The sequence below is a fragment of the Brachyistius frenatus genome, unplaced genomic scaffold (genome assembly GCF_029030835.1).
Source record: "Brachyistius frenatus isolate BFR_SWC_R1_liver_20210118 unplaced genomic scaffold, ASM2903083v1 Contig_412, whole genome shotgun sequence".
Lineage (NCBI taxonomy): Eukaryota > Metazoa > Chordata > Actinopteri > Embiotocidae > Brachyistius > Brachyistius frenatus.
Window position 1 is genome coordinate 22,501 of NW_027211011.1, and position 19,276 is coordinate 41,776.

The window sequence follows — 19,276 nt, forward strand, 5'->3', positions numbered from 1 at the left end:
CTCTGTCCAATGATGTTTTCAAGAGAAACTTAATATCATCCGCATAGAGTTTTAATTGAAGAAAAAAAATAGCTTGAAACACAATGTTGATTTAGGCCTTATATTATAGCATTTTTTTTTTTTTTTACAGGACACGATCTAAATCTATTGTAATTATTGTTCGGTTGCCTATAAAAACTCAATGTGGTTCTACTGTTGTGTGCGGTTATGATGGACTTCAACTACTTTAGAGATCCTGCATTTACTCACCAGCAAAAAAAACTAATATGCAAACAGCAGGTATGGCAGATAATAACAGGTAAATATACTCAACTATGAAGTTAATAGAGCCAAAAGAAAAAGGAGTAAAAAAGAAAAAGTGAAGAAAAGGTTAAGAGCACCTGTTTAGGTGTGATTTGTGGAAGATGCAGGATGACGGAGCGTTCAAAATCCAGGATGGAAAGGTTCTGGTTTGAACTTGAAGTCTGACCTTCAAATGGAAAACAAAGAAGGTTCAGTCGGAGCAGAAAAACAAAGTCAGAGCAGAAGTTTTTTCTTTCACCAGAACTTTCTTCCTTCAACAAGAAGTCATATGTTAGATGCATTGTTTAGGCCTTTTAAGTTTAACATAGTGACCACATTACATGAGGGAGCTTATTTTTTCCAACAGTCTTCATTTATAACTAATGGAGACTATTTTCCAAGTGAGGACTCTTTGTGCAGCATCCTTTCTGTATTTCAGTTTTTCTTTTACAGTTTCTACAGATTACTGGTACAAAATGAGTCTTTGCCAGAAGATGTGTTCACAAATCCACACTTACACACATTCACACAGTATGTTGTCACTTTGCTCAAGTTACCTTGACTCTGGCTCTGCTGAGTGTTCGGCGAGGAGGTCGGAGCGCTCTGCTGACTCTGATTCTGAAGACGATGACAAAACCGATAACAAAACATTTGATATTTTGGTTGTTTTGAGGCCCTAAAGACACAATAATATGTGTTAAACTGTCATATTAACAAAAGCGATTTGCTGATGGGGCACGAGGAGGCTCGAACACAGTGAGTTAAGCAAGTACGCCATCACAAAACATCTGTAACTAGTGATCCTGCTCTTCTTCCACATGTTTTTATGACATAACAGAAGAGAAGATCTTCAATGACGATGGGTGAAATTTGATGAGCAGCTGGACTCTCACCGGGTTCTGCTGGTTCTGTTTCCTCAGAGTGAAGAGAACCAGCGTGTTCTCGCAGCCGACCAGAAGGTCTCCTGTCAACGAGCAACACGCCACGGCGGCGGGCCGCTCGGACAGAGGGATCTCGATGATCACCATCTGCACTCCGCCGCACACAGACGCCCCGCGCAGCAAGTGGCCGAGCAGACGCACCCCGACGCGGGCCTTCTCCTCCGCCTCAAGAAACAATTCATAAACACACATGAAGAGCTTTAATATAGATTACTATAAGTAGATTATAAACGCCAAAGGAGGTAAGACTAGAGTGTACACGTGAGATCAGCGAGTACCTGGTAGCGCCAGTTGGTGTAGGCTCTCAGGTAGGTGGCGCTGTTCTTTTCCTCAATGGTCACCAGGTAGTCTCCTGGATGTGAAGGAGAAGAGAGGAGGCGGCGATAAAACTTAAAATGTTCAGTCTTCGTCTTTTCTTTCTCCAACATCTGCTCGGTCAACGTACAGTATGAGCGTCAGGAAGCGAACAAGCTGCTGAGAGTGACGACCAACACCTACAGCATGTTGTTCTTGTTGTTGTTGCAGAGGAAGATGTCTTTACCTATTTTGCTGTGTACGATGCGCCTCACGGTGCCCATGGTGGCAAAGCGACAGATGAGCGGGCAGCCCTCCTGCTCCACACTGTACGCCTCCACCTTGGTTCAGATCAACGCAACATAGTCAGAGCACCACAGACATATTTCATCTCCAAAAAGGTAACAACTGTAAAGATGATGAATGCTACAATTTGGAAAAAAAAAGCATCTTTCCTAAATATTAAATCCTGGACTCATTAGCACTGTTTCATGATTTATACCTCACTTGCTGTGGATTTTAATTTTTTTGTATTGGTCTAATCGATTTCAGGGGCATTTTTCACTTAACTGAAGAAATGCTTTCTTTTGAAAATCATCACATTTTATGACACTGATAAACTGGTTTTAATCTCAAAATATAGATATTTTACCCCCCGTATGATTCAACCCTTACTATTTTCCTACCGGCTTCTGTTTAGTTTGTAAATATACATACAGCAAGATCTAGTAATATCTAGTTAGCAAGAAAGCTAATGCATTTTATAGGGGAAAAAAAAAAAAAACATAGGCCATTTCAACATTTTGTCTGTTGAAGAGACAAAAGATGTAAAAGGTGTCATTTCTGGAATAGTGTGCATGCAGATAACTGTGAATTCAAGTAATAAAAAAAAAAATAGGACAGATATTGATGTTAAAAAAAAATGTTAATTTGAAGGTAACCTTGCATACTCCTGTTGCCAACACGAACAGGACTCCACCTCCGCAGCAGACCAGTCCAGGCTCCTGATCCACCTGAGCCACACAGACGGGAAAGTAGTTTAAGACTACTGCCAAGTTGCAAATGGAGATTATAAATCACACAATAAAAACATGGTCAGCACTGGATCCATATCCGCACAGGCTCCCGCTAACCTGTGCGATCTGCTGGGAGGCGTAAGGATGGCAGTTGTAGACGTGGACCATTTTTAGTCCTCCTGCAGGTGAGCGGATTCAGCCCAGGGTGGAAGTGTAACCGGCCACTGCTGCTTTCTCTTTTTTTGCACTCTACTCTTTTATCTATGTGTCCTCATGGCTTCCTTTATCAGGATACATTAAACCTCTGCAAGAAAGTCACATTTCAAAAGGGTCTGAATTCACTCCAATCTCCCACCAGAACACAAACAGTCAGATTATTTTTTGACATCATCTGGGATATTCTCACCTGCCTCTTTTGGCATATAGCTGTGCACACAGTTTGTTCTATTTGTGCAAGCAAAGCAAATATCAATTACTCACATGTGACATGAAATGATATATTTAATACCATTACACGCAAGAAAAATGCATTTAAAGTTCAATTTACATTTATCCATATGTGCTTTTCAAACATTTCACACGTGTAACATCACAGTTTAGATGTGAAAACATGAAATTCACATAAAATATTGAAAATATCACAATACATTTCTGCATTCCTTCCAATAAAATAAAATGGAGGCAAATATAAATATATTTGTGATGCTAAGAGCAGTAAAATATAACAAGGCAACACTTTTGAAAAGGCAGCACATGTGCCCAGAAATGTACTCTGGATAATCTACACATCCCACCGTGAACGATCTCTTTGGTAGAAAGTAAGTTTCAATGAAAACTACTCATTGGAAAAAGCATTACAAAAACGATTTGCATATTTTACCAGGTCTGCAACATAATTCAACTGACTTAAAACAGTTTTTGGTCTTCATCTAAACTCAAAACTTTTTTGTGATACTTTAAAAATCAACCAATTCAGGCGAACGTATCCAAATAAAATGTTAAGGAAGTAAAGGAGCTTCACTACCAACCACTGACTTTCACGCTGCGTCCCATGCAGCTGAATCGGTGCTGTGTTTCTCTAATCGATATCACATGCCGCAGTCTTGTGAGCAGCAGCACCTCCGGCCGTTTCACTCAGATTAGTTCATCGCCTCTAACTTCAAATTCTAGTTACTGCAGTTGAGTATTTACAGAAAAGGAGAGAATATACCTTCGTTGGTGACAAATCTTCAGCTCCCTTTCTCTTCCTATTTGAGAGTCTCCGCTGCAGATGATTGATTTTCACGCTGTAAAGGAGGAAGTGAAGCACAACAACCACACGCACCGCCTCCTCTCGATTCTCATTGGTTCGTTAACCTGCTTGTGTTGCGTTCGACGCTCTCATTGGCTACCGAGCTGTCACAGAGAAAAGGGTGGCCCTGTGTCTGTTACGGTTTTCAATTTTCTGTCTTTTAAGGTTTCTGTTTCACGATATTTGTTTTTATTTCAGTACGATTTTCGGACTGTGTGAATCCTCTGGTGTAGTACTCCCTGTACTTCTAAATTGTACTTGGTATATATTTTATTAGAATTAAATTTCATGTCATGTTCATTTTTAATTGAGTTCTCTGGAAAATGATTCAACCACTTTTTTTTTTTTTTTTTTTACAATGTTTAATATAAAGAATGTGACAGTTATAGACAGTTCAATAAATTAACCTTTGGCGTTTTTTTGTTGTTGAAATTCATGCACAGTTCTGTTAGAAGTGGACCAATTTTACAAAGATCCCACTTGATGTTGTTGTTCCGTGAAAAAGGGAAATACGAACCTCTACACCACCTGCAATGTGTGTGTTTTAAAATAAAGATAAAGTGTACATCCCAATTGATGCATTTAATTAAAAAGACCACATGGGGGCAGGAGTTGACTAAAAAGAAGAAAAGGGAATAATGGGCAAGAGACAGGTCAAAATCTGATTGCACAAGCATAGGTGATGTTAGCGTTGGAAGAAGAAACTAAAATAAATGTATGCCTTAAAAATTGCCGGCTCTCATAGTATTGTATTTTGTTTTATTGCCTTTATTTTGAAACTTCCTGTCAAAAGGGAAAAGGGTTTAGTGTGATTGAAAGCAACATTACCGGATGTGAAAAAGGCACAAAAGTTGGCTAAAAAGTATTGCGCAATACTTTTGTTATCATGAAAGAGTTTCTGTCCTTCGGAGGACACCAGGTCGGTGCCACATTTTAACGAGGGCCACAAAACGTGCAAACTTCTACACAACTTCTGCTCATTTAAGATCAAATTAGCCATTCTGTTCAAAACACTAGTCGGCTACGTGTGAATAATAAAGTAGCCTGAGACAAGAAGCCACAGAGACACTAAGTTGTATTTAAATATCACTTCATTTGCATCGAGTGACCTCATTTTTATTATATTCTAAATATTAAATTTTAATTGTAGTTTTATATAGGCTACAATTTTTTTTTTTTTAAATGACAGAAGAGAAAGAGGAAAGCCGAGAGTCATCAGAGGGATAAATATGCAAACGCAGCACATGTAGAGCTTTTATTTTGGAGAAAGAAGAACAAACATCCCTCAGAGGGCAAACAAGACCCTCCAAAAATACCGCTGCCAGGGGGCCTTCCAGTTAATTAGCATCACCTTGATCTGCATTCACCCTTCCTTAGTCTGCCACTGCATCACAAGGTAACCAAAACACCATTTGTACATGTCACGTTTACTTCTCTTGAATGGGAGGCGGACGAAGTTTTGTTTCTGTCCGTGAAGGCAGCATCTCTCTCTCTCGCTCTCTCTCTCTCTCTCGGTGCTGGCAGGTACTCCGGGGGTTGAGGCTTCCTACAGACCTCAGCTGAGGTGTCGACGGTAACTCATGTTGATGTCATCCACGGGTTGAAAGTTTTGCCAAAACGAGCCTCCTATAATCAGTGTCCTAACCGAGGGTGGGGTGGGGTGGGGGTTGGGGGGGGGGAGATCTTGCACATAAACTCTGCCAGATATATCCTCAGCAAGTGTGCAGGCTGCATGCATGCAGTCCTCTGCAGCCCCTGTCGATCTGCAACTCTCGCAAGGTAAGACCTAATTTGGTGCTTCGTCAGTTTTATATATATGAACAATTCCTATACTAAGAAAAGCAGCAGAGGTAATCAGCATTTTAAGGTTGAAGCCCCCTGATCGGATCATCGCTGCAGTCACTTGGCAGGGTGCACGTTTCAATTACTGAGAGTTGGGAACGACGAACCGCAACTTCAACATAATTTGATGTCCAGGTTCAATCAGACAAAGACAATATCAGAGTATGTGATGTAAAATGAGGCATGTTGTGGTCTGACTTCTTGTTTTTTTTTAGACTCCATTTGATTTTTTTACTTGAAGGACTTTCAAATATATGCATTTTTAGACCATTATGTCCCACCTGTCAGACATGATTCAGCATGTAATTGCATGAAACTGTTAAAAATGATATAAGCGATGATTGCCTTGTAACTAACAGGGGTTCAGATAAGAGAGAAATGAGCCTAAAGTGTTGCTTGGTGACTCTCCTGCCCCATTTGACCTTCTCCATAGCTTCTTCAGAAAAACTGAGATGCTGTTAAGCTGTTTGTAGGTCTCTTTAATATTGTGTGCAGAAACCAGCCTCAGAGCTGAGTCATGTAAATTAGACCTCCCTTCTCTTTTCTTCTGTCTATATTTGAGCTATTATCACCAGGCCCTAATCATCAATGCCAAATACAATATACACGTCATCAAAGCCAAATCGACCATCTGACTTTACATAAAATTGTCTTCACAAATTTTCATGAAAAAGCCACAGAAAACACATTTCACTGAAATTTCCATTCGAATGTCTAAGATAGATGAAACTTCATCGTAAATAAATTGCCAGATTTAACCTCCCCGGTAAGATTTTCCCTGTTTTTAAGACAAATAAAATAGAATTCCATACAAGTGATAACTAGTTGTAAATTCTTCTCTGCATTTCTACACTGATGTTTTATAGGGCAGCAAATTGCAATGCAGAAACATGTTGGCTCACAGCTCCTGAAAGTATTTTGGAGATCCAAGCAGGGATGTTAATAAAAACCCACTTAGACCGTTTTTAGGATCAAATAAATCCTCATCATATTGATTTACAAGAGAATATCATACCAATTATTGTCAGTGAAGTGATTTAAGTAATATGAGATTATATTCTTTCAATGAGAAAGTACAGGAGATGAATTTTGACTGGAAAATGTATAATTTTATGAGGTTAAATTACACTGCCAAAATATTTTCCTCTTTCCCTCAGGGCTTGTAAAATAAGACGCTTGTATTTAAATACCCAATAAAGCATGGAAAATTAACATCCGAGGGAAAACATTGGAAGCAATTTGGGAGCAGAGGAGAAAAAAAAACACAAAAAAAACTTGAAATGAAACGCAAGATCCTGGAGGCAACAATCCAAACCGAATGAAAACTGCTGATGTTGCGGTGCAGTGTGGTAACAGAGCCTGTGCTTGGAGCAGAGACACAATGAAAGTCATCTCGCATTTCACACAAATAAGATGTTTGCTGCTGTGTGGCTACTTTGTTGCAAGCCCAGCCATGTTTGATATGCACCTGTGTGTGTGTGTGTGTGTGTGTGTGTGTGTGTGTGTGTGTGTGTGTGTGTGTGTGTGTGTGTGTGTGTGTGTGTGTGTGTGTGTGTGTGTGTGTGTGTGTGTGTGTGTGTTAGAGACTCAGAGAAAGACAGATAACTTGATGAAGTCGTCAGTTTCACAAACCCCTGTGGCAGTGATTCAACATGCACGTGCAGTGAAGTGGCTTTAACTGGCTGAGAAGAATAAATAGGATAAATGGATGTAGACAAAGAAGAGAGACACAAAAGAAAATGAAAAGGGTGCAGAAATGAGGAGGAGGTAAACAGATGAGACAAGGAAGGCAAAGCATGGTGATGAAAGGACGAGAGCAGTCCAGAGAGGAGAAGATTAGAAACCGTAAAAAAGAAAAGAAAAGAAAAGAAAGTAAGGAAACTGTAGGACAGAAGGAAGAAGAAGTCATTTTGAAGACAACTAAAGGGGACATGTTTTTAGGATAACTTCTAACGAACAGTATCCACCGTCTGATCTGATCCTCGCTGAGATGTCCTCCGCTGTCTTATTTCAGCTGCTTCTACGGTTACTGTAACCTACAAGTAAACACATTCTGAAGACAGCTTCAGACACGTTCTCAAAACAAGCTGTCAACCACAGGGAGAAAATTATATTCCACCTCAGTTTTATATGTTTATTCTCACACCTCAGAAATAGTTCAGGAAAGGTCAAGGAGCTTTTTTACAAACTGTCTTCATTTCTGTGCACAGTTCAGGTTTTCACTGAATGCAGAACGACAAAATAAGTCAGTGTTTTTGGATTTTTTTTTTTTACGTCCAGTATTTCAACCATTTCACATAAATTTGAAAAATGACTCAGCATTTTTGTTCACTGGCACAAAGCAACAATGCAGGAGGGGGGGGGAACCACAGGATTGGGTTGTATTTTTCTGACAAAGCAACTTGAAGAGGCTGAGATTTGAAATGCAAAGCTGTGTGCCGAGTGTTTAATTTGAAATGGGAGTCCGTTATGTCACACACTTTGACCTGCTCTAAACGTCTGTGTGAGTTTACAGTAAAAAGCTGTCGAGAAAGACGAGAGATTCCTCGGTCCGAATGTTTCTCTTCCGATATCAATTCTTCTACCCTCCTCCTGCTCGTCCAAACATGATCACTTCTGGCGGCTCCAAACCGCTCCGAGCTGGCATGACGGCGACGGCCAAAATCCAAACCTGGAGCTTCATAACGGCCGTTCACTAACCAACGGGTGACATCACTGCTGGTTGCTGCTTGATTTGACTAAATAGGCTGCGGCACAATTTACAATATTGTTCCATCTAACATACTGTGCTCTGCTGGATATAAAAAGCGGGACTGGTGTTGCGTTGGCAGCATGAGCCCGAACTCGGTTGAATTCCAGCTGACGGGTAAGAGGCGACCTTACCTGCCACCTGAAATATCAGCACAGTCACCTGCTGCTTTGTCTGAGTGAAAGCGTCTCATCTTCCCTGCATGGCATACTTCGTTTGGAAATAATCAAACCCCATGCTGCTGCCCTGCTTAGTAACGCGAGATGGAGTTGGCTTGGTGTCTATGCTGATGTTATTTTGGCAGCTTAATTCAGTTGGTTGGATTGTGTCAGTCTAATGTGATTGGCAAAAAGGGATGCCCTTGGACTATAAAAGGCAGCCAATACAGGCACGTAGAGAGCGGCAGAGTTAAAGGGAAACTGTCCTCCAATGCTCTCTTGGCTGCTTGGGCCTTTTCAGTTTGTTGTTTGCTGTAGTTACTTTTGGCGTTCGTTGAGTAAATAGCCAGGCCTGTTCGGATCACACAGTACAGTACAGAGAGGTCTATTTATATTCTACAATAAAAAAAAAAAAACTGATGCTGGGACGGCGCTCTGGAGAAATGTGGTCATGGGAAACAACTGAGGTCAAACCAACAGGAAGAGCAGAGGAGAGGAAGAAGAGCTCTCAAGGGACGGGTTCAGTTTTCTGGATAGTGAACTTGTTCAACCGGGAATACTTTTCCTTTGTGCTTAATTCTTTTCTACTCATGAGGGCTGACCTCTTCTGTTCTCTCTGCTGTCAGCGCTAATGGGAATGTGTACAAGCATGTCCTTCCCATTGTAAATGAAGAGAGAAAATGCCAGCGCTGAATAAAAAAAGAGAGTCCCACATGATGTTACCGCTCTTCGGCCAGTTGGTGGCATCCCTGCTGAGTTGTTCTGGTCTTATGAGGTCAACCTAGTGTTTGTTCCTAACCCATAAAAGGAAATCCGACCTCAACAAACGCTTATTTCCTTCTTTTTTTTCCCCCAGCAAGTAATATCGAACTCCCTTAAACTGCTTTCCTCCCACTGAGTCTCCAAATTAAACCCAAGTGTTCAGTTTGTCTGGAAAGGCTCTGTTATCTTTCAACCAGCCATGTGTAGCCCTTTGAAAACTTTATGAGATAAACCACTCGCAATATCAGGGAAAGGCCTCCACACTTTCCCAATGACACACAGCTGTTTAATAGTCTGTGCCACTCAGTCGTTGCATGGATCATCTGGCTGAAAGATGCACCGAAAGGGTCTGAAATGAGGAGTTGAAGGCAGACGGGGTGTGGCCAACCCACAAGCTTTCCCAATGAACCCAAGCTGTTAAATCTGATGGCACATTTTCATGGTGAGGGGCAATGCTACTTAAAGATCCCTTTTCCAGTCTGCGATATCCCTTTTTAAAAAGTGAAAATGAAATCGGCAATTTGGCTCAGTCGTGGCCTCTCATTATCAAGCATGTCTAAAATGTAAATTGTATGTAAACTTCACACAGTGTGAGAGTCTGACCTTTTTCTCCCCAAGGGTAAACGAGAAGGAAACGGCTGATGTAGACGTGCACATGCTTTCGCTCAACGAAGCTCTGGAGCGGCTACATGTCAGAGACGGTTGGATTTTGTTTCTGCTTCACTAAGACAGGCCTCCCCACCAACACCAGAATTACATTTTCACAGTATAAATCCACAGGGTTCCCACTGGTCGTGGACTTTATGGAATATCATGGTATTAAGTCAATTCTAGACATGGAAAGTCGGGTGATTGGATCATTTTCTGGGCCAAGTTATGGAGTATCATTGAGTGTTTGCGAGTGTCTTTTTTATTCATCAAAATGTATATTTTATATTTAACTCGTTTTCCTGAGTGTTTTTTTCCCCCTTCACACTCACGTGTGTGTGTGTGTGTGTGTGTGTGTGTGTGTGTGTGTGTGTGTGTGTGTGTGTGTGTGTGTGTGTGTGTGTGTGTGTGTGTGTGTGTGTGTGTGTGTGTGTGTGTGTGTGTGTGTGTGTCAACAATCACCACAGTCAAGATATTCTTCTTCCAGCAGCTGCTAACAAAGACAAACATTTGGCTACAAAATTGTGACTTCAAAGTTTGGTTGAGTAGACAATAGAAGAGCCAGATGTAAACTTTGTAAAACTACTTTTGATCAATTAAAATCTAAGAGAGGGGGGTCCTCACAGCCACACCAACTTTAAAAAGCATGTTGCCCCCGTCACTGCTCTGCTGCAGCCCAGTGGAGGAGAATCTGTAGTCGGGGGCAACCTGAGGAAAATAAATTAAAATTATTTTGCTTTGGTTATTATTTAAGCAGTTAAAAAGTGTTGCAGTGAAAACACCTGAAAATAAAGCTCACAAATTGCTGGGAATAAAATAATTTGGCTGTTTTATTTCATCTGCAGCTGCAGAATATTTATTAATTTGGACGAGGGTGTTTATGTTGATTTGATTACTACTTTTAATCGTTCCATTATGTATAGTGGTTTGTTACATTTCATGTTACAGTTGCTCTCCATAAAAATGACTTGTAGTAACGTCTTAGGAAGTAAATATAACTTGATTGATGAACCCAGCAGGAATGTATAAGGATTAGTGTGGATATCTGAAACATCAGCATAACGCATATCTACCATTACCTAATGAAACAGCCAATAATGCAAACAGCGCTGCGTGCATTCGTCTGTGTAGGTGTGCATGAGAAGAAGTGTGCATGACACACTCACCATGCTTTTAATATAAAGTGAGGAACTTCTGCAGAACAGACACACACACGGCATATTGTATTTCTGGGAAGTAAATTGAAAGAAGAAATTAGAGCATCTCATAACAAAATCAAATTAATGTAGAAATATTGGATGTTTTTTTTTATGTTTTAAGAAACATTTGATTTTTATATGACTTTTACACGAATTTGATTTAATGCCTTAATTTAATATTGCTGAATTTTGCTGGATTAGCAAAAAACATTCTCATCCGGTTATTAGTTTCTCAATTGACTTTTCAGAAAATGAACTGTCTCACAATAAATATCAATATTACAATGCAAAAGTACATATGGCATGCAATAAGTCATAATACAACCCATGATATGCCTGTAAATATCTGTATTTTGATATTTGTATTAATGTTTTGATGATAACGACAATAAATACAAAATGTTATCAAAAATATAAAAATGTTTTTATTGAATATGCTGGACTTTGACCTCAGCTTTAAAGCTCACTGTGCTGCATGTTTAGAGTGATGACAAACGGGAGATGTATGTAACTGGATAGCAAGAGGATGAGAGATTTTTAGTTGGCATTATGTAAGAGTTCAGACAGCGTAAGAGAGCAAACAGTTCTCCTGATGACGCCTGGTACTACAGCACATACAGTATATATAGTATGTACTGTATATAAACTCATTGTGAGTAGGACACAGATGTCATTCACGCTCCTGACGCACACTTAGATGAGATTGATGGGAGATGGATCCTGGAGACTGGTTGTGTGTGGCAACCTTTGGTGACATCACTGACATCACGTACACCCCTGTGACATCACTTAACATGATTGTGTGTGTGTGTGTGTGTGTGTGTGTGCGTGTGTGTGTGTGTCGGGGGGGGGGGGGTGGATTACTGCACGTGCTCAGTCACCGCCTCTTTGCCTGACAAGGGTTTTATTGTTTTGACTTTACCAATGACATGCCACTAACACACATGCATAAAACATACTGACAATACAACATGCATGTGTGCACTGCCACACAACACAATGCATAAAGGGCACAATGACACTGACAAAACACAAACAAAGATGCCACCTGACAACAAACTGGTAATCATATACAGCAGAGAGAGTCGTTATTGTTCTCATCAATAGAAATTTGTTTCCTATTGATCCAGCTCTTGATAATTTATGCATGTTTCAGGTCTTTGTCCCAATTTCCATAAACATCAGATCCATCCCTGAGGATGATAGAATAAAAAAGACTGCCTGCTCATCAGGAGAATATCAAAAATCTATAATGCAAATTTTCTAAATCAGATGATTAGCTGGTCTTCACTGCAATTTATTCTTAGCAGAGCTGCAGAGTTGGATTTGTGCTCCGTTGTTATTGAATGAAAAAGGTTTTAAAGTATGGCGATATAACGTTATCTTCTGTGAGACGTTTGCAGCGCAGTTTATGTAATACCAGTCATCCCTTTTAATATTTCCGTTAGGCCATTTTGTGCAGTGTTTAAAATTAACGAGCAGAACAGATGAATGGAAGTCGTGGATTTAGGTATCATTTTAGAATCAGTGTGATAAAGAACCTTGATATTTCATTTGCTGAATTTACCAAAAAACAGTTGCTTTTACTGCTGCTTGGTTTTACATTTAAAGTTACACTTTGATACATGTTATAATTAGTATGCACAAGTCTACTTCCTGTTCGCAAAAAGGGAAAAATTCAGAACCCCAAACTAACTTTATATGCACTCACATTTCAGATTTGAAACATCAATCTTTTTGTCTTTCTATGAATCGTTTTTGCAGTCTGGTACTGTCGGAGAGGAGTGCAGCTTTTGTACAGCCTTGAAAAGTACCAAATTATATCTCGCATTGATTGAACTGCCCTGAATATTTTCGGTGAAACCTCCCACATCCTGTCTGTCATCGTAGGTGCAGTTGTTTTTCCCAGACCCCCCTAAAAGGGGGTGAACATGTATCGTTCGTGGCTTGATGTACTTTCTGAACTCAAGCTATTAGTAAAAACTGGAACATTCCAGAGCCGTTAGTTATAAAAGGGCGCCGAGCAAAGAGAAGATGAGTAATCTTAGTTTATATGTCTTTCTTCTCAATGGGATGATACTGAATGAAGGTTTTTACAATAGTGTTGACATCGGTTTGAAATTAATAAATTATTTGGTTTGTTTGTTCCACTGAATTTCATTGATCTTTTATTCCCTTACTGTGTTTCAGGTTCCATCTGAGAGAAGAAAACAAAGTGTGTGACTGGCAGTGAGTGTGCATCTTCTCCCATCCTTTTGCGGTTACATGTGGCGCCATGAAGCACCAGTCTATCTCCCGATGGCTGAGCCAGCTGGGACTGCCGCAGTACTGCACGGCGTTGGAGCAGGAGTACGACGGCGTCGAGGTAACGCGCGCACACGTACTCGCACAAAAACGACTGCTGAAGCAACTGTAGACTGAACAACAGACCTACAAGGTTACAGGAACAATTCCCGAAGTTTCTTGGGAAAATCTGAATGAGCAAAGTAAACAAAGGTCATCTGTCCTCTCCAGACATCAAGATTTAGGAGTGTGATTTACTCTCTGTGAGTTTAGTTTGACAATGTTTACTGCATTCGGACTTTTATTACATATGAGAGTCTTCTGATCCTCGATTCTCTTGTTAAGGTTTGTATGCTATTGTGCCTTCAGGCAGATGGGAATTGGGAAAGTTCCCATTGGGGAGCGTTCCCACTTTGTGGTTGAGAGCGTTCACAAACAGGCAGCCTCCGGAGAATCTGTTTCTGCTGTCAGAAGACAGAAAAGTGACAAACAACTTCGTCATCATCTACATAAACCAACACAGGGACGAAATTGGAGCTCAGTAGGTGAATGTTATTTGTACACGTTTTAATGTACTGCTGCTTTTAACACAGCTAGCAAACTAGGTAGGCTAACCAAGTCAGGGTATTTCACCTTATTTTCGAAGCACGTACATTTCTTCCTTTCACCACAAACGCTGCCATGCCAAGTGATGTCAAACCTGCTTCTTCGAGCTCTCAAAAACCTCCAACCCTCCTGGTGAGATCTTCCTACTTCGACATGTATTCAAGTGTATTTGCCCACTCAGAGATTGGAATTTTTCTACTTCCTAGTTGCTCATGAATGCACCATGAGCATATGTACTTTAAAATGTTTCATTGCTATTCTTTTCCTAGTAAAGAGAGTCTTCAGCTGTTTGTCTTGCAGCTCCTGAATAACCACATCTATTCACTTTAATTCAATTCAATTTTATCACATCAAGTTTATTTCAGGGCACTTTGTAAAGTCCTTACAACAGAACTTTACAACCTTATACAGAGGAACCCAACAATTCAACAATCCTCCATGTGAGCGGCTGGGAGAAAAAAACCTCCCCTTTAACAGGAAGCAATATCTCCTACCGTGGGAAGGAAAAACTCACTTTAAACTGGAGGAAACGTCTGACAGAAACAGGCTCAGAAGTGGAAGGTCATCTTCCTCCTCCTCCTCATAAACTCAAAACTGTTTTAGACAAGCCATTCTGGATCTTAAAAACAGCATGATACAGAATTTGCGTGTCTCAAGAGTTCAATTTTGAATTTCTATAACTTTTCCAGTTAGAATACTGGAAGCAAACCCGAACATGGAGGACACCATTTATCACATCTTTGTTTTCTTTGGGAAAAGTGTAGCATGAATGATAATAATAATATCACACGTGAAATTAATTCTCTTGGTGAGTTGTAAGTGATGAATATGTTGTCTGTAACTTGGACAAACTGACCCTTTGACCAGGAATTTCAGTAAATGTTGTAGACGAAAATGTTCCTGTTCTGGCAAAGCCAAGTGGAAGAGTGGTTGGTATTAAGAGCGTTTCCCACAGCAGTCTAATAAAGCAGCCTAATAAAACTCCATCACGGGCCTATTACACTGAATGGACACTGATGTGAAGCCTGTTTTAACATCCAGCCATTAACCAACTTCATTCTTCAGTGTTACACAGCCATTGGCCAGGGAGTGAGATTGATGAGCCAATAAGACGTGAATTATTTCATTACCTCCTGTTAATGTTTACCCAGAATGCACTGGTGTAATTAGTGAAGGAAAAATGGTCAAAGCTCAAAAAAGAAGGTGACAGTGGCAGGGAGAAGCAAAGTGGGAGACCAATTTAGATCAAAGTTTCTGTGTGAAATAATCTCTAACTTCAGCAGTGAAAATAACTTTGGGAGCTAATAAATAAGTTGCGCGCTGAACCTAATATACTCAGTTTAAAGACAAGTCTCCACAAATTGTCTGAAATTTATGAATGAAGCTGATGACTGAAGCTATTACGGCTCCTCGGTACAAAGTAATTGCAGTTATAGGGAGTATAAAACTATGAATCATCCCCCACCTCTTCCTCAACCATCCTCCGTTCATAATGAACTCAGCGCAGCGTCGCTAACCTTCCTCTGGATATTATAACAACAACATTCAGCTCAGTGCCTCTGAGCCATCCAGGCTGCCTGTGAACATATCACTCACTGTTCCTAAACCAACTCAGCCAGCATCATCACCACACAACAGTTACATGCACGTAGTGTCTAAAGTGCATCTCCGGATTCTTTAGACACTCGGTACTCAATTAGTTACGAACTTTTCAAATGCATCACAAATGAAAGCAGTTAACCATGTACATACTTCATTTAATTGTTAGTAGGTATCCTCCTACTATGTGCACATAATTTCTCGCCATTGACTTTACTTTCCTTTGCAGTCCCGCCTCATTATTTAGGCTTTGTTTACACTGTATGCAAAAGTGTCAATAAGAGTCTTTTTGATTTCTATTATGTGACTAAAATGAGACGTACTGCCACAATAAGGAGTAGCGCAAGCTCATTTTAATATCCAAAATGTAAATCCATGCCCGATTGTAAACCTTCCATATCGTAGCTTACATGGTGAGATGTTTCTTTTCTTTTCTTTTTTTTTTTATTCACCTGCACCTTCACTGTTGTGACAACATTTGCACAGGCAAAACCAACACCCACAGCTGCTGTATCAACTCTGCACAGGACTGGTATGAGAGTTCATGATGTTGTTCGGCTCGGCCTGATCTGGAAAAGAAAGAAAAAAGAAAACATGTCAACTTTCTGTTCGATGCAGAGGGAGATGAGAAAGACAAGGGGGGGGGAGGGGGTTCTGGGATAGATTAGGTTTGTGATAGGCCAACCATATCTGTCTCTGTTTCTTTCTCGCATACACACACACACACACACACACACACACACACACACACACACACACACACACACACACACACACACACACACACACACACACACACACACACACACAGACAGTGTGTCAAGAGGTGTATCTCCAGCTGAATGAATGGAGGCTCTTCTTTAACCTTCTAACATGTTATTACTGATGTGTCTCAGCATGTTGTCTGCAATGACCAGTTGTGAGAATACATCAACATGCATGCAACACGAGCAGTGATTTTTCTACACACAGTTTTACTGTGTGTGTGTGTGTGTGTGTGTGTGTGTGTGTGTGTGTGTGTGTGTGTGTGTGTGTGTGTGTGTGTGTGTGTGTGTGTGTGTGTGTGTGTGTGTGTGTGTGTGTGTGTGTGTGTGTGTGTGTGTGTGTGTGTGTGTGTCAGTGTTATATTTTTGAAACTGTTTATTTCTGCGATTTTTGTGTGTGACTTTGTGTGCGTTTGTGTGCATGTGTGCAATTGGCCACTTTAGGATGCAGGTATGCGTGTGTGGTTGTCAGCGTGTGTGTGTGTGTGCTGTGTGTAACTCTGTGTGCTGTGTGTGTGTGTTCATATTCATGGATTTCCCACTGTGTGTGTGTGTGTGTGTGTGTGTGTGTGTGTGTGTGTGTGTGTGTGTGTGTGTGTGTGTGTGTGTGTGTGTGTGTGTGTGTGTGTGTGTGTGTGTGTGTGTGTGTGTGTGTGTGTGTGTGTGTGTGTGTGTGTGTGTGTAGTCTAAATAGGCCTGTGTTTGTGATGAACTCAGAGAATGGTCATATTGTTGAGAAACCTAAACAAAAAGGTTTTGGTTTGAGCCTGAAGCCTCCCATGATGACACACAGTGTGTCATTAACACGCGTGTGATGTTGTTGCTGTAACATTACTGTACAAGTCTTGAGTTCTGGTTCAAAGACTCGTCGGCTCTCTATTTCAGGGGTCGTTTACGTTAATGCCACGCTGAGCGTCGACACGAGGCAGGGTGTGTGTTTGTTCGTGTGTTGAGACAATGCTGTAATGACAGGAGCAGGATGAGGGGAGGAGATGGCACACTTTTGGAAGACAGTAGGTCACCAGTGGTCTCGACATTTTTCTTTTGCAGCGCTGGAGCCATCGAGTTGTCTAGACAGATTGTAGGTTTCCTAACTTCCCCCCAGAACAACTTCTGAACTGACTCCACAGTTTCTTAAGAGAACACAGTCAAGATCCTCGAACACAGCTTCTGCAGTTATGTTGGGTGTCATTGTAATTGCTCCAAAAAGCCACACTGTAAGACGAAGGGGAAAAAACAGACTTCCTTGAGGTGTCGGAGACCGATTATCACTTCCATAATTGGAACTAACGGCACACATTTTCAGACGGTCTCACCTGGAAGACGTCCAAACTGCAGGGTGGCAGCGGACGGTTCCCATTATGGGTTTCTGAAGCTAATGCAAAGTCTGACTGCACTTCCGAAGAAGCATACTGGCAGCTTCAGTGCTCAACATTAGTTAACACACCTCATACATAGTAAACAGGGTATCCATTTTAGGTATCTCTCCTATTTAAAACAGTATTTAATACAACAACCCTTTTTTTTTTGGCCCTAATAGCAATAAAGTAATCGTCAGACGTGCCTTCAAATTTAAAGCCTCCCTTTGATTGGAACAATCTGCCCACCGACATTGGGACAGTTCACTCATTTCACCTCTTTAATAAGAATAAAACATTGTATTTATATAGCACTTTTCAGGACACTCGAAGATGCTGTACAGGTTAAAATTGATCCAAACAGCACAATAAAAGTATAATCCAGTCTGGATGTGATTATGGTTACGAAGAACTCACTATTATCATTTCTTAAAACTCCACGCGGCTGCTTTTAACCGTAATGTCTTCCTGCTCCTCCATATTACCAGACATGTTTTTTTTTAAATTATTATTAGCACTACTATTACTGTATTATTAATAATATCTCTATTTATGACATATCTACATGCTACTTGTGTGGGTGGGTGGTATGTATGTATGTTTTGTGCTGGACCCCCTTGAAAACGAGATGTATACATGAATAAACTTGTCTTCAGCCCCCAGGATCTGAGCATTTAACACATTTTCTGCCAAAGATTACACCCTGTCCTCTCCTGTGCCATAAAACAGTAAATGTGGAACACACACAGTCAAACACGCACTGCTGCTGTGTCAATAAAGAAAATGGAAGTTATGATAAAACCTGGCTGTTGTTGAGTCCGTTTCTAAACCAGCGCACGAGATTAAACATTGCTGATAATTTTGAAATTATGAAATGTGGCTGTGGAGGAGGTGGATGAACAACCAGGAGGGAAGAAACGTGACAGTGTCTGTGTGTTACATCGCTTTCAGACCGAAGTAATGAGCTGAGAAATATTCCTGTCTCTGTGTTAAAGTGGCAATTGCAGTAACCACCTGTTAAAAGTCAGGGTTGAGACTCTGTCGAGTTTGGGTTCAAAGTTCACTGCAGCCTGGGTCACGGTGTCAGATCTTCGTGTCTCACTTCCGTGGCCCGAGTACAACATAAAAGTCAATCTAAATAAAGAGTGGTGTTTGTAATCGTGACGTACTACAGCCGTGAAAGCGGAAAAACTTAATACAAGTTTTTTTTTTATGAAAGGCAGACGGCTATGAAAACTCAAAAGTCAATAAATCTGACTCAAATTTAAAACGTTGGGTCCACCACTTGTTGAATGCGAGTTTAATATATTTCAGCTCAGGTTTTGTTCACCACCTTCTGAGAAAATTATCACAGGAGATCGAGCGAGATCGAGTGGCCAGCTTCTAGCCGTCTTCTCCCAGCTTTAGTGCTCCTCCACATAAGTGACCACTTAAGATCGGATATCATTTCTCTGCTCTGTATGCAAATGAACACGTACGTCACA

General features: G+C 40.7%; 2 protein-coding genes across 4 annotated transcripts in view; one reads left to right on the plus strand and one right to left on the minus strand.

The window, feature by feature from the left end:
- Positions 1 to 3,821, minus strand: part of hps3 (HPS3 biogenesis of lysosomal organelles complex 2 subunit 1) — a 14,780-nt gene extending 10,959 nt beyond the window's left edge. For 2 of the 3 annotated variants that reach the window (XM_069725178.1, XM_069725176.1), the window contains exons 1-8: positions 3,744 to 3,821; positions 2,651 to 2,837; positions 2,459 to 2,530; positions 1,765 to 1,858; positions 1,502 to 1,575; positions 1,176 to 1,388; positions 840 to 900; positions 381 to 469 (exon numbers count right to left, since the gene is read on the minus strand). In XM_069725178.1, coding sequence (XP_069581279.1) covers positions 381 to 469; positions 840 to 900; positions 1,176 to 1,388; positions 1,502 to 1,575; positions 1,765 to 1,858; positions 2,459 to 2,530; positions 2,651 to 2,701 — 654 coding nt within the window. In that variant the 5' untranslated portion in view covers positions 2,702 to 2,837; positions 3,744 to 3,821. Of the gene's footprint in view, positions 1 to 380; positions 470 to 839; positions 901 to 1,175; positions 1,389 to 1,501; positions 1,576 to 1,764; positions 1,859 to 2,458; positions 2,531 to 2,650; positions 2,838 to 2,939; positions 2,978 to 3,743 lie in introns of all 3 variants that reach the window. The other variant, XM_069725177.1, reaches the window with a different exon arrangement.
- Positions 3,822 to 5,521: 1,700 nt separating this feature from the next.
- bcar3 (BCAR3 adaptor protein, NSP family member) overlaps positions 5,522 to 19,276 on the plus strand; it is a 66,966-nt gene continuing 53,211 nt past the window's right edge. The window contains exons 1-2 of the mRNA XM_069725186.1: positions 5,522 to 5,603; positions 13,373 to 13,547. Of these exons, the coding sequence (XP_069581287.1) occupies positions 13,458 to 13,547 (90 nt within the window). The 5' untranslated portion in view covers positions 5,522 to 5,603; positions 13,373 to 13,457. The remainder of the gene's footprint in view (positions 5,604 to 13,372; positions 13,548 to 19,276) is intronic.